The sequence below is a fragment of the Plectropomus leopardus genome, chromosome 23 (genome assembly GCF_008729295.1).
Source record: "Plectropomus leopardus isolate mb chromosome 23, YSFRI_Pleo_2.0, whole genome shotgun sequence".
NCBI classification, from domain to species: Eukaryota; Metazoa; Chordata; class Actinopteri; order Perciformes; family Serranidae; genus Plectropomus; species Plectropomus leopardus.
Genome location: NC_056485.1, coordinates 11,446,759 through 11,461,944, shown reverse-complemented (window position 1 = coordinate 11,461,944; position 15,186 = coordinate 11,446,759). Strand labels below are relative to the sequence as shown.

Genomic DNA, 15,186 nt, shown 5'->3' with positions numbered 1-15,186 from the left:
GACTGGGGCGGATGAACAGACAACCTGAAAACATCAGCTGGCACTGAGGCACAAAAATGAAAAAAAAAAAAACTGCAGCTGACATGAGATAGATACTCATCTTTGTATTAGGTACTCTGCCTGTAATCAGTGAAAAATTCGACACCATCTGTCAACATTAGGTTTCAGATGTAAAATGGACACAATATTGTGGACTGATTATGGAACAAATGTGTCAAGATGTACCTCTTCAGGTTTTATTGTCTTTTGCGTGGTGTAAAATGATTGATGTCAGGGAAGTTGAAACACCTTCCTCGGGTTATTCCAGTCTCCACTCTCAGAGCGAGCTCTTCAAAATGCATCCAATGTAGTGCTAATGTAGTGGAAATGTCAGCATAGATCAACCTTGAAAGTCATATTTCAGTGATTTTGCTCACAAGCAATCCGTGACTGGGGACAATTTATCAAGTAGGACTTGCTCTTGCCCCCCAGACAATGAATTACAACCTGTGACACACAGGTACAGTGCATGTGTATGTCGAGACAGCTGCATGCACACGTGCTGGCAGAGGAATGATATAGGGCAGCTTTGTCTGGAATAGAAAGGATAATCTACAGATGATATTCCTACCCAGGGGAAATGAATGCAGCGAGTGCAGAAACTGATGAACACATCAAAAAGAAAATTTACATCTCTGCATAATTTCAATCAGACAGTGAAATACGCACATCCAAAACATGTCAGCATGCGCACATACAGACACACCTGACAAGTTCTTAGCAAGATCCTTCCGCTTGTGGGGTAAACCAACATCCTCAATCATCTGGTCAATCTCAATTTTCACCTCATCGCGGCTTCGTCCTTTCAGCCTGGCGTAGAAGTAGATATGCTCCTCCACTGTCAGCCTGCACAAGTGGAAATAATACCATAATGTTCATTTGATTGACATGTGAGAAGGCAGGAGTGACAAAAGAGGCCATCACCTGCCACTTATTCCTATGCAAGTGTTTAATATACTCAAAATTGCACATTTACGCATCTTGCAAGGTGATCTAGCTCCATTCTATGTGGGCTTCTGCAAACTGACATGAAGAAAAATCTCAAAGTTCATTCTTAACTTCCTCACAGGTGGATTACAATATGTCCAAAAATCGATCTTTATGTTTTTATGAATATTTTAACCCTGCTTAATATAGATGCTTTGACTGCCCGGGATTAATATTAATGAAAGTAATTTGCAGGTGCTTAGGCGTAATTATGATGTAGGACTTGTGTCGAGTTGCAGGTAATCAGTTTGTGAAGAGAGAGAAATAGAGGGGATTCTAAAGGTGAAATAAAACACTGAATAATGGTTGGGAATGATGCCATTAGGAGAAATCTAGTGGACGCAGTGAGCAAAGTTCATTTGGTTTTTTAGGAGAAAAAGGGAAAGGGATAATGATGTGTTGATGTGAAACATAAGCCGAGACTGAGCCCTCATTATGCATATTATTAAATTGCACTGTAATGATCTTTTATTCCCTTTCTTCCTTTTTTTTTTGAAATGCACCAGAAGCAAAACATGATTATACCAATAAGCAGTGAAGAACATGGATGGATCTGCTAAATGCACTCACTCGCTGAATAAGACATTGTGCTGCGGGCACATTCCCAAGTACTTTCGGATGCTGTCCATGTCAGTAAGGATGTCATATCCGTTGATGAGAGCTGTTCCAGATGTAGGTGGGAACAGTCCTGTTAGAATTGACCTACAAAGAAAATAAGACATAAACAAGACACAAATATCCCAATCATAAAGCTCAGAGATGAATTCTGGCTGTTGATTCTTACTTCATGATAACCTTGTACCACTTATTATTAAAGTACATATATTCAGAATTTAGCAGTTGCTTTTTGCCATTCTCATTAGTAGCACATTAGATATTTGTTTCGATCAGTGTGTATGATTTAGGGAGATGGACAGGCAGAAATGGAATATATTATAACAAGTCTGTTGTCTTTAGTTATTTCTGTAGTAGGAGTAGTTTCAGATAGTAGTCGGAGTAGTTTCTCCGCTAGATGTCACTAAGTCCCCCTAAATCTTACACACTGGTCCTTTAACTCAAAGTTTTCCCCTCAATAACCTCCTAATTACTTCTTAGTAAAAGTAAATATGTTGTACTTGAATTACTATCTTTCTTTATTTTGCTTTATATGGGCCTTATACAGAAGACTCTCTAGTATCACCCCCCCTTAAAAAAAATTTAAAAAAATAATGGTATGTTCTTATGTAACAAAACAAAAATTAACTCAAAATTAACTTCTTCTGGCTGTAAATTTTTTCACCATTCCAAAGTGAGATCTCACTCATGACTAATTCACTAGTAGTTGGGTTCATATCAACCCACACAGGCTCCATATTCTAAAGTTGCCTCCTCTTCACACTTAGTAAATCCATTAAAGCACACAACTACTGCAATTTACAGACTTTACTCTAAAGTGATGGGTTACAGTTTCAACAAAAATGGAAGAATATTGAGATGCACAGTTTTTTTCCCCTTCAGTGATAGAAGAACAATTTTAGCTCAAGTAGAAATATCTCCTCTATTAATGGAACACTTAAAGAAGTATTTCAATGCTAGAAAGATGTTCTTTTCATAAAACTAGGCTGCCTATTGAGTCGAGAAATAGGCAACAAAATGAAAGAATCTTGGTTTATTGTTAATCATCACTGCTTTGTTTTACTATTTGATTGCAGTTTAAAGTGAAGTTATTAGCAAGTGTTATAAAGGGAGAACGAACTTTTAGTTAATGGCCCAGTAATAATTGCATTGTATGTCATGCATAATAAGGAATTAATAAGTACTTCAAAGAACTAATAAAGAGCCAATATGTTACTTATGTGCATGCTAATAAGCAACAATTTTAATAACAGAGCTTTCAAAGCACTCAAAATGAGAGCACTTGCAACTTAGAAGCAGCTGGATGAACATAATGGTGAATTAGATTTATTCCCAGCTCTATGTAAACATATTGGTCAATAGGCATTACATCCTACTTTATCAACATGTTTGAATTTCATGTTCACAAAGAAGGAAAATGATTTACAGTACTGCAAAATGGAACCAATACTGTAGTGCTGTGTCAGAAGATTTGGAGCGATGACAATCCATATTATCTCTATTAAGTTGTCTTTAGTCTCAAGTCATTAATTAGGTATTATTTACTCACTAGCCTGGGCAGAGAGTCTCAAAACAACAAAGAAAATGTGATAAAATAGAGCAAATAACACCAATTTAGACAAAACAAACACCTTTTATATTGTGTGTTTTTGTTGAAGGCAGTGAGATGCTGTGTGGGATGTAACAAGATTTCTGCATATCCACAAAAGCGCGACATGTTTTTGTCACTAAATTGTAACACTGCATGTCACAGATAGATTGGGAGACAGATACTGTGCTCTGGAAATGCATCCACACAGGGCTTCGTTGTGTGACAGAGTCCTTCCTCTGTCCTCTCTGTTATTGTGCTCTGTTATGTTTCGTTACAGTTGCTCAGAGCGGATGTCTTCCCTTCAGCCCTTAGTCTTGCATCACTTGCTCTCTCTCCAGCTCATTCTTTCTGGGCCACTGGGTTTCAGTTATTTCCTGTCATCCTAAAGCCCTTCCAACCTTTCCACAATTTTTTTCTAACCACCAATTAGATAAGTCCCACTATCAACACAACAGCTGACTCTGTGTGATAAATGTCCTCTCAGAAGATGTCACTGCTTTCAGAGGAAAGCAGTAACCACTGAATTAATGTAGCTGCAGTACAGTCGGCATTGTGTACAAGTTAGATTAGTTGCACCCTGTGAAAGCACATGAACGTTGAGCCAAGCGGCAAAGCACAGAGAAATGCATAATGCAACTCACATTGTGGTGGTTTTTCCGGCTCCATTGTGGCCAAGAAAAGATGTGATCTGATTCTCATAGAAGTCCATACTCAGTCCGTCTACAGCAAGCTTCTTCCCAGTCTTGTAGATTTTAACAAGATTGCGGACTGAGACGCCCGCTTTCATATCAGGTGGTGGTTTCTCCAGATACTCTTTAGAGACACATACATACAATCATAAAACACATAAATACATATATCACCACATTTTTTACCAAATACCTTTATATTGGGACAATATTGTAGTGCTGGCTATTGGTGCTCTCACAAAATATTTACACAATGATTTTTTTGATAACAATGTTTTGAAAAGTGGTTACATGGACAATATTTTTGTATTCAAAATGAAATCATTCTGATCAGAGATTCAAACTTGCATACATAGAAGATTTACATAGAATTTACAAATTATTATAAAAGTTAAATAAAGGGACCTGATAAGATGCACATTTACATGCCAAAAAGCAATTAATTAGAATATAACTTTATTGACTTGCACAAAGTGGTTCTGCCCACTGTGAAGCATCTAATCTGCCCAAAGTATAATAGAGGAAGAAGATTTTTTCCAAATATTATTTAGAAAATGTTTTTATCTAATCCATGAAGTGTAAAAGCAGAAGTGATTCTGCATGTCAATACAATTTAGTAGTAAGTAACAAAAGTGTAACCTAGCTTATTTTCATTAGTTGCAAATTATAGATATCCCCTAAATACCTCACGAGGACAACCTCTAGACTTTTACAGAATTTACAGATGTTCACGTTACATAAGGCTACTGTTTCTCACAACAGAACGTAGCACTAGCAGAGCAATAAGTTTAAAAAAAAAAAAAAAAAATTAATGACTTTCTGTCATGTGTTCAGAGGAGGGAGGCAGGTAGAAACGGCTGTGTCAGCATGTTGTGTGCAGCGCATGCACCCACCTACAGTCACCGAATGTTACCCCCGCGTGGGGTAAACATGCGCAGAAAGAAAACATTTATCCCACCTAGAGAGTCAATCCGATTGAGTGTTTACATATTTATTAAGCTCTAATATTTGCTTTTTGAACGAATTATCAAAGGATTTTACTACCTCTCTCAACCCCATTGGGAATTCCTTTGCGGTTGAGGTGGATAAGAACAGTCTCTTCCGATTGTGGTGTTTACATAAGGCAAATAAATAAAAAAAACTTGAACAGTCTTGTAAGTCCAGAAAATTACATAACACAGACAACATTTTTGATATTACAATATCCAAAATCTAAGACAATATTTTTTCTTATTATCACAATATTGATTTTCGATCAAACCATGATCCAAATGTAAACGAGGAGGTATTTCTTCTCCAATATGTTGAATATAAGTATTCAATAATTCCTTTCATGTTTCAATCATCAAAAATACAGGTTTGGCCTTGAAAAGTGAAAAGAAAAAAATACTGGGCACTGAAAGATAAAAATAACTAACTTTATCTCACAGCTCTGAATATTCATGGGGATTAGTTGTTTTTTTTTTTTTTAAAGAAGTTCCAAATTTGAAACGCTCTTACAGTTTCCAAAAAGTGCCAAGTTCTATTATCACATAAAGTGACAAATAAGGTGCTAATGTTTGTTTGCAGCCCATCCCAATGAAGTTACACTTCTTATTACAACTACGTTCCCTCTCGTTCCTGGCTGAGCTGTTGAGAATGTGACAACTAATAAGAACTAAGAAGGTTACACGATGGATACACAGCACAGGTGAGAACTGAAAAGAATATGGCAGTTTACCATTATGTAAAGTGGAGTCCCTCAGCAAGTCGGGGTCAACATCAGTCACTGAGGTTGTCCCACACCAGTAAGATGCAGTGAATGGGAAGTACCATGGCTTAGGGATTCCATATTGGCCTGGGATCAAGCGTGGAGAACATTATTCACATTTTAATAACAGCTTGGCTAGAGGGAATATGGTACTTTACAGTGTATGTTTCCTCTTGACAGCCTGGCACAAATCCTCTCCCCTTTTAATTAGAGTCGATGAGAAAAGCATTAAGGCTAGCCTGTTAGGATGGCTGCATTGGCTATTGACATAAGTTGGGCTGAAGTAGGGGGGCTCATGCAAGAAGAACATTTTTTTGCATCATTACTTTGTTTTTAGATATGACAGTGGGAAATACTGTAGAAATAATGTAATTAATCTCCTTAATACCTGGAAAGACATTTTCAATGTACCAGGTGAGCAGCCAGTAAAAAACAGCATCAAAGAGCATCATGATGATGGACACGATGAAGGTGTAGCGTTCTCCCTCCTCTGGACTCTTGTTGATGTTGTACCACTGAATGCCGATGCCTTGCTCCTCATACTTGGCAAAGTTCTCACAGCCGTAGCCAAAGGCCACACATGACAATAAACTCTGAGAATGAAAGAAAAACTCTGAGAATGAAAGAAGTGAGAGTCGAAATATACATAGTTAAAGGAGTAGTAAGCCATTTTAGGAAAGAGGAGCAAAATCTGGGTACCAAAACCTCTGCCAAAAGTACACTGCATGACTAGCAAAAAAACAAACAAAAAAAAAAACAGTTTGACTTGAAACAATTTCAATCGACGGAGTCGTCTCCAACTGATGATTCAAATCTCCAACTTTAGAAGCCGAGTAACTTTATGTCTTTGAGGAAATGTTGATATTTCTCAGAGACTCATCTCGTTTCTGTCACTGTGCCTTATGCCTTACCCACTCAGTAGCTTGCTGCTAAATTTTCAACCTCAGTGGCTTCTAAAAACTGATAATGGCATCCATGTTGCCATGACCTAGCAGCAGTGCTCTCATGACTTAACCACTTAAACACCAAGCATTTTGCATACACAGCTTCCCATGTAACCACAAGCTAAAAAGTTCCACTTATTACATAAATAGTCTGTCACATAACCTCCTGTGTAACAGGGAACAGTCAGTTTAACATTTCAATTCTTGTGCAGATTAGGCAAATGAAATACACCATGTTAATTTGTGAACTTTGGAGCTGTTGGTAGCCATTTTTTTTTTTTTTTTTTTTACCTTTAGACAATGCCAGGCTAGCTGTTTCCCTCTATTTCCAGTTTTATACGCTAAGCTAAGCAGCTGCTGGCTAGCTACATAATTAACATTCGGACAAAATAATGGATTTCAGTCTGCTCATCCAATTCTCTGCAGGAAAAGAAATACTTTGAATTACCAAAATTTTTTTTTAATCACTGCTCAAATAATATCTCAGTAAATGATTTAGGTGATGACTTACTCTCACCACTCATAATCACACTCAACTGATCAACAAACTATTGCAGCAGACAGTGAAACAATATCTACACAGGCATGACTCGGTTTAATTGCTGTGTTGCCTTTGCGAATATCTCTAAGGACTTCATTTTTACAAAAGAGACACGATGGAGATTAAAATATGTGTGCTGAACACCCAAGATTTGAGCTTTCATACAGAAGGAAATTGCAAATGATCCTTTGCCTGGGAGACATCATCTGCCATGGCCTATCACTCTGCATTGCCATGTTGCCTGCCAGCTGTTTTACCACGCCTCATTTGCTTGCGGCATTTTCACTCTGGCACAAGCAGCATTTGCTGAAGCTTCCGAGATGAACAATCATGGATACCATCTACCTGATGTTACATTACCAAGCAGAGAATCTGTAAAGCCCTGCAGCGACACCAAACCTGTAGCCTGGCTACAAACACTGCTGGCAACTTCCTGTGTTGTCCTCTGCTGCCCAGCTACTGACAAGCAATCAGCAGTAAGCCAGTAGATGAGGGGTGACAGCAGTGCTGGTGGGCACCCATCCTTGACCTGCGTATGAACGACTGACAAAACCACAGGAGCCACTTATTTGGCTTTTGAGAAAAGGGCATGAGTTGGGAGGCAGACAAAACAAGCCCCTCTATTGAGCACATGTCAACGCTGCAGATTCAGCCACCACTCAGCTGGCTGCAGACAGAGAGCATTGTTAAGAGAAAGAGTGATCAGAGTTCCAGCTCTGTCTGGGAAGTCATTTCCAGGACATTTCTGACAAGTCGAGCTGGAATGACAGACAGGATCAGCACAGAGACAAATATATTTCTGTCTGAAGAAGTTTCCTTTTAAAAACTGTAATAGCCAGTTGTTAGTCTCATGACTGAAGCAGATTGATGTGTCTGCATATAAACACGCTGCATAGACTACAACCATCAGGAAATAACTCGGTACCAGCAGACAGCGGTAGTCTGTAATCGCCACACAAAAAGGCAAATCAGAAGACTGTGGTCATGCAAGTTAGCCAGTTAGCACATCAACAACAAAATCTAATGTTAGAACTTGGGATATTTACTGTGTTTCAGTGAACAGTACCACAAACCACCTGGAAACAATCTGACTGCCAATCCAAGTAATTTTATTAATCGACAGAGCCTGCCGTATCCAATGTTGATTCCACATCCTGAATTGACAGAAGGAGGCTCAACACCGTAGGACACACCGCAGCGACTGCTCAGCAATGGCTCAACAATGAGTGAGGGCCAACCGTTGGCTTGGTGTGTCAGAGCCTTTATGTGAAAGTAAAGTCTGTCTGCTTGGAAAATGCTTCTCAGAATGAATTAGATTACAAAATAAATAAATAAAACAAGAGGAAACAAGAGCTGCAGTAATCATATCATCAATCAGTTAGTCTGTTGACAGAAAATTGGGAATTGTGTCGATAACATGTAATTGTTGGTCAAAAAGTTCCTTGTTTTAGCCTTTAAAATGTGAGAATTAGCAGCTTCAATATCTTTGGGTTTTGACATGTTGGTCACACAAATCAAGCAAATTAAAGAGACATCATCTTGAGCTTAAAGGAATTATATGGGTCTTTTTTCACAATTTGATGATGTTTTATAGACCAAACAATCCATCGATTCATTTAGAGAATAATCAGCATTGCATTGTGGTAGCTGGTTGGTCAAGGCTGACACCACATAACTGCAAAGTCCATGCTTCAGTTCCAGCTTTGGGCATTTTGCATTTTATTCCCGCACTCTTCCCCCTCGTTTCCTGTCTCCATCTATACTGTCTGCTGCTGATTAATGTAGTACACATGCTGTATATTAAAATGTCAGAAGAGTCACACTACTGCCAAAAAAAGGAAGGAAACCATATGCTTAATTGAGCTGCCAGATGTTGCAAAAGCAAAGATCAATTAACTGATTTAAGCAAAAGAAAAGCTAAATGATGAAATTCTGAATGGCTTTGCAGGAATTATCATTTTCCTTGGGATTTTCTTTTCCAGGACTGAAAAATTGATTGAAATATTGCTGGTTTTCCAGAACATTAAAGAACTCTTGGTTCTCTCTTGTTTCTATTTCATTAAAAAAGTACGGGTAAAAGAGGGAGAAACTAGTAAAAATACAGCAGATAGGTAGCTGGATTGTGGCTGTGGCTTATGGTGGCCCTCTGATGCACTGCCTGTAGCTCTCTTTTGGCGCACAGCTGCAATCAAAAACTGTTCATATAAATTCAGGTGATCTTTTGAATTTCTGTTCCGTTTAAAGACTTCATTATCAAGGACAATGTGGGGGAGAATTTGTATGCCTCGGCACGGTGTAGTTTCATCCGAGGTGGGAGAGAGAGAAACCTCTGCACAGACGCACACACACATACACACACATCTCTGATAAAGTGTAAGGATGAACTGGATAGTGGTTTGGTCACAGGAACATTGCTCATGCTAATTAGAGGGCTAGAGGGCTATCCATCTAGTTGGAGCAGGGGAGAAAAATCTCAGCGCCAGGGGAGGACCTAGCGATGGCACTTTGTGTAGAGATTAAATAAGGTTTGCAGTGCTTTATATGTAAAATGCCTACCTAACCTGCATGCAGTCTGTAAAAGTAAATGGACTGCAAAGTTTTTTAAAGTAAAGGAATGACATCATTTTAAAGGACACACTCAAAGCAGTTCTCGCTGCAATGTTGACAGAGCTTTCTGGCAAAAACAAGGTTTACAAAGTGTCTGAAGATGAAATATGAAAGCAGAAGTCAGTTCTGTCAGGTGCCAATGTAAGACATTACCGACTGCCACCATTTCAATTTGACGAATAAGAAACACGAGAGTGTTTGCTTCGCCCACCCGCACCTGATGCCGCCATTGTTGAAACTGACAAATAAGAAAACATGACCTGATTGAAAATCCGGGAAGATGTGCTCGCGAGCTCAGCAATGAAGATTCAAGATTTTGTGTGTCTTTGTCTGCAGAAAGGACAGCCTGATGACAAATGATAGCAGCAGCACCATAAAGGTCACGCAGAAAGGCTACACTGAAAGTTGAGCAATGGCGTACTATTTATCTTTATCCCTTGGAGGATAGGAGAAAATCCCCAACATCCTCTCTGTCTGTCTAGTGTCTTCTTCTATGTAAATGTTTCATGTTTCTGTCACTTGGGTATGTCCAGTTTTAACAAAGTTTTTCAGGTTGCTGCCAAAATATGTCTGATAAAATGGGAACCAATGCACAGTGACAGTATGAATACTCACAGGACCTCTAAATTCATCTTGCAGACACCTCATTATCAGTAGAGTTGTGTAGATAAGGGCAAATCTCTTCCAGATATTATTGACACTGGGACTAAATTCACTTCCTTTCATAACAACCTGCACCAATAAAATCTGACTTGTGCCTGTTTGGATTTAAAAGGAAAACAATAAGGCATACATGATTCTGTGATTACACTGGCAAAAACATAACTGGGGAATATAACTGAAAATACAGTCAGCCCTTGTGTGTGATAACAGCAGGGGAAGATATTAAAAACCATGTCAGAGCTAAAGACGGACTTACCACAACAACCTTGGCCCGGAAACCCATGACGTCCCTCCAGGCGTAGCAAAGGATGTGCGGTAGGTAGAGGAGAAAGTAGATGAGGCCGCCACACGCCGCCGCTAAGTTGGCCTTAGAGAAGAAGACGCTAATGAAGAAGCACTGAGTGATGGTGGCCAGGCAGAACACCAGCAGGAAGACAAAGATTACTGAGGGGTCGCTGTATTGCAGCACTTTGCCGTACTGTGTCGGAAAGACAGGAGACAAACAGAAATATGAATTCATGTCCATTATGTTTGAGTTTTGCGACAAGAGGTTAACTAAAACATAATTTATAATGGAAATAAAGAGAATCATAAAATGTGATTATTAAAGCTGATTTTTATGATATTGTAGGCAGAGTAAAAGAGTTTTAAAAGGGGTCAAAATACCTGATATATCATGTGTTTTTCAAGTTTCATGATATTCTATAACATAATATGCAAGTCATCAAAACTGTCACTCTTTCACTCTGCCGGTTTGAAGGAGGACCCTTCTCTAATTTTAGTGAGCTACTTGTGAATCACTCCATTCTCCCACCATGATGTCTTCTTAAAGCCTAATTTAAAGAGGCACTTGAACTGTTAGGATAATGGTGCTATTGTAATGGATGCAATTATGATTAAAAAACATAGAAGGCACTGTTACATGAAGCTGTATGAATGTTTATTATAGAAACTCTTCCAAATTGGCAAAGACTAAATGAAGATTCAACTACGACTGTGCTGGCGTCAAGTACAATTATCCCATTTTAGTGGTTAGGATTCTCTTCAGATTAACATCTTCATTATTTTAAACAAAAGTCTCATTACCCAATGACACTTGATACTCTCCAAAAGTAGTGTTGGGTCCTCCTTGAATCATTATTAAATCATTTTGCAATCACCTTCAGTATAAGGGCAAGGGAGAGAGAGCTGATGGCCAGCGGGAGCAGACTGGACACTGCCCAGCTCAGCCAATAGATGGCACCTCTCAGTCCCATGATCCTCACTGTCTCCTTAAGCCTGGCCTCTTTCTCTGCGACGACACCCTTAACGATCATGGCCACTGAGTAGATCCAGGCTAAAGTCATATATAAGGGAAGGGAACGTGCCAGAGACCGGAGGAACCTGAAGGGTGAGGAAGCCCAAACCAGACAGGACAATGACCCTATTTATATCTGATATTATAATGTAATCTGTGTCTGTACACCTGTAACAGTAAAGGCTACGTAATGAAAACACTGTCTGGAGCAGATGACCATATAAAGTCAAAAAAAAAAAAAAAATTTGAATATTTGTCCACATTTAATACGAACACCCAACATTGTAACAATAAATATATGGTAGAAAATAAGCAAAGAGCATACTTAGTCCACTTTAAGACTGTATTAATGAATGATTTTGGGCATTTGAGGGCAATTAGAACAACCTGCAAAAACTTTTCAAAAATCACTTATAAATTCATACATTTAATCTTGACAATACCACAAGAACCGAAATGGCTGAAGTTCAAATCTGGCAGGGGCCCTTTATTGCATCTCTCTCTTTTATTACCTGTCATCTCTTTGTCACTGTCTTACAAAAGAATCAATTGCCCCAAATAATAACTTGTGAACACGTTCCTTTCTGGCCACATTACAAAAGTAAGTAAAAGTAGTCCCTCTTTCTTTTGCTCTTCTTTGGTTTCTACTACCCCTGAGGGAAATAATGGCTTTTAAGCTGCAAAACGCTACGCTATATTCCCCGACTAGTAGCTAAGATTGTCTGTCAGCTGTTTGGATCCTATAAAGTAAGTGTAGAGTGTGATTTTGGAGCTTACTTGCTGATAACAGCTGCCTGCAGGTAGAGACGCAGCTGATGAGAGCGGCCAGACTGAACCCAAACAGTAAAGTTGTGGGCCATAAACCCAAATAATGAGCTGAGAGATGCTAAAATGCTCTGTAAAGCTGAAGGGAGGGTGATCATTCTTTGTGGGTTCACCCTTTTCACACGCACATGGTCACTTGACCCATTGTTATTATAAAAGTATTGATTATAACTGCTTTAAGAGTGTGGCCCAAATGTGTAGACTGCATTTACACCTGGCTGAGATGCTATCACACTGCAATCAATAAGCATTCTGATTGTTCTGATTGCAATGCGCTCTGCATGCATTTGCACTCTGATTAACTCCTTTTTTTTCCTTTTCCAGGGGAGATATTCAGATACAGATTTGTAGTACCAGGAAGTCTATCAGCAACAGAGACTTCTCATTAAAGTGGCGATAACAAAAGCACTTGCACGTGAAGGAACTGTTGAACATCCTCACTGATCAGGTTTTATACGGGTATGATCCATTGTAAGTGGTAAAAGAAGCTCACAAAGAAAACAAAGAACAGTAAAAATCAGTATTTTTACAATGTAATATTCTAACTAAAAGTCCTGTTTAAAAAAAAATAATTACTGAATAAACGTATGTCGATATGTCTGTATATCAGCAAAATGTCCCTAAGTTAATAAAAATATCAAGTATTGTTGCTTACATACTTAAAATACAAATGCAAGCAGCATTTTTATGTTGTAGCTGTTCAAAGTGGTCTCAATTACACCAGATAATTTAATATATAAGGATATAAGGATATATCAAATAACCAGTAACAAGTAACTAACTAGTAACTAGTAACTGTTAATTCTACAATGCAGTGTAATGAAAAAAAAGTAGCAGTGGCATGGAAGGTTTAGGTAAAATACAAGTTCTTAAAAACTTGACTTTAATACTAAAGGTAAATGCAATGATCCACTACTTTACATTTCTGGATCAATAATTTTTAATTGTATTAATTTATTTCATTCTTGTGTGCATGAGTGATTGATGAGATGTCAATAGCTGTCCCCAGACTGTGACGGTGGTCTCGGATGTTCTAATCTACATTCTTTACTCAGCGCTCAGGGTTGTTGTGCACAACAAATTAATCAAATTTTAATGACGAAGTGCAAACATGACAAAGCATTTGGAAGGTGGTTGTCAAAACAAGGACACACTGTTTTGGAAAAGAAACGTGTATCGATCATCACCGATCAGTGTTAGTTTTCATTAAAAAAAACAAAATGCAAGATTCAGCTGGATGGAGACTGGAGCAAAGTGTGGGGAGAAGTGCAAATAGATCAGTCTGGATGCCAAATAATAAATGCATTAGCTCCTCCATAATGGAAGAGAAAACAAGTGTAAAATGACAGAGGACTCAGGTGCAGATGACAAAACCAGTTGTTCTCACACCTAATCCAGATACAGCCTTATGATAATTACCATTTGATTTGCTATTATTATTAATGTGCTGAAAATGGCTGTGAAATTATCATTTAGAACGGGCCTGTGATCTGAATACACATCGTGTTTGCCGTCGCTCCTCCAAGGCACTCAACTAACTCAATTTATTGTTATTAATGTTTACAAATTGTTGATAGCTCGCAAACACATTAGGCTGATGGGAAATTACATTTCACCCAGCTGTTCAAATATCAGTTTTTATTTACCAGCCACATTTCCCAATTAAACTGCAAAAATTGATTAGGCTGATCTGAAATAACCATTCTTTCTTTTATTTCATTAGCGACGACTTCAACACAAGGAGTTGTTGAAGGATGTGCTCGATCTAGAGGAGAGCAATAATAATGCTGTTACATGGTATGTCACCTGAGGCACAAAGGACCTCCGTTTTGTGATAACTGGGCTTTGTGCATCTTTCACCATTGATCCTTCAAATAGATAAGCAAGTCCATTACATCCCACTCAATTACTGATTTAACAGAAGTATATAAACACCTAAAAACACATTTGCAGCCGATAAGGTATCTCCAGTATGTAGACATTTTCTAAATAAGAAAAACACAAACTGCACATAGCTCTTTTCTGGGAGTAACACCAACTCCGTTTTGCATTTTGTTCCAAACTTTTCCCCTGTGATTGATGATGTTGGACCCATTAGATGATTGTACTTGCACTGCATTATACATCATGAGCGTGATGATGCTGAGATAGGCTGTGGTTGTCTTTAGTATTGTTCTCTCATATACTGCTCAAACCTGTGTACATTATGCATGAGCTCAAAAGCCAGTGATACCCGATACAATAAATCTTAACACGGTTCTTTGACGAGTCGTCTCAGATTACTTCTAAAGGGGTTAACTTTTGTTTTAGTCAGCACAGGGAGAAAAAAAGCCACATATTAATCTTCTTTGGCTATATGTGTCTCACATAACCCAACGGTTAATTTATCTCACTTTTTCATTCAAATCAAGAGCTGAAAAATATGAACTCCAGGGCTGCAGAGGTAGTTTAGTCTCCTCTCTGAACTCGAGGTCTTTGGTTGAACCACTATTCCTCCCACTTACGGTTATTACCCTGCAAGTTCTATTTGACAAAATGTAACATAGTGCAGTGTCCTTGTGGCCAAATATAATAAATTTTCATTGCAATCATGGAAATATACAGTACCAATCATTCATTTCTCAAATTACATAACGGA

The 15,186-nt window shown here is 38.5% G+C and overlaps 1 protein-coding gene across 1 annotated transcript in view; it reads right to left on the bottom strand.

The window, feature by feature from the left end:
• The window catches only part of LOC121961901 (phospholipid-transporting ATPase ABCA1-like), a 172,168-nt gene that overhangs the window by 111,591 nt on the left and 45,391 nt on the right, over positions 1–15,186 (bottom strand). The window contains exons 14-20 of the mRNA XM_042512000.1: positions 11,587–11,809; positions 10,683–10,904; positions 6,060–6,264; positions 5,642–5,758; positions 3,874–4,045; positions 1,597–1,728; positions 746–885 (exon numbers count right to left, since the gene is read on the bottom strand). Of these exons, the coding sequence (XP_042367934.1) occupies positions 746–885; positions 1,597–1,728; positions 3,874–4,045; positions 5,642–5,758; positions 6,060–6,264; positions 10,683–10,904; positions 11,587–11,809 (1,211 nt within the window). The remainder of the gene's footprint in view (positions 1–745; positions 886–1,596; positions 1,729–3,873; positions 4,046–5,641; positions 5,759–6,059; positions 6,265–10,682; positions 10,905–11,586; positions 11,810–15,186) is intronic.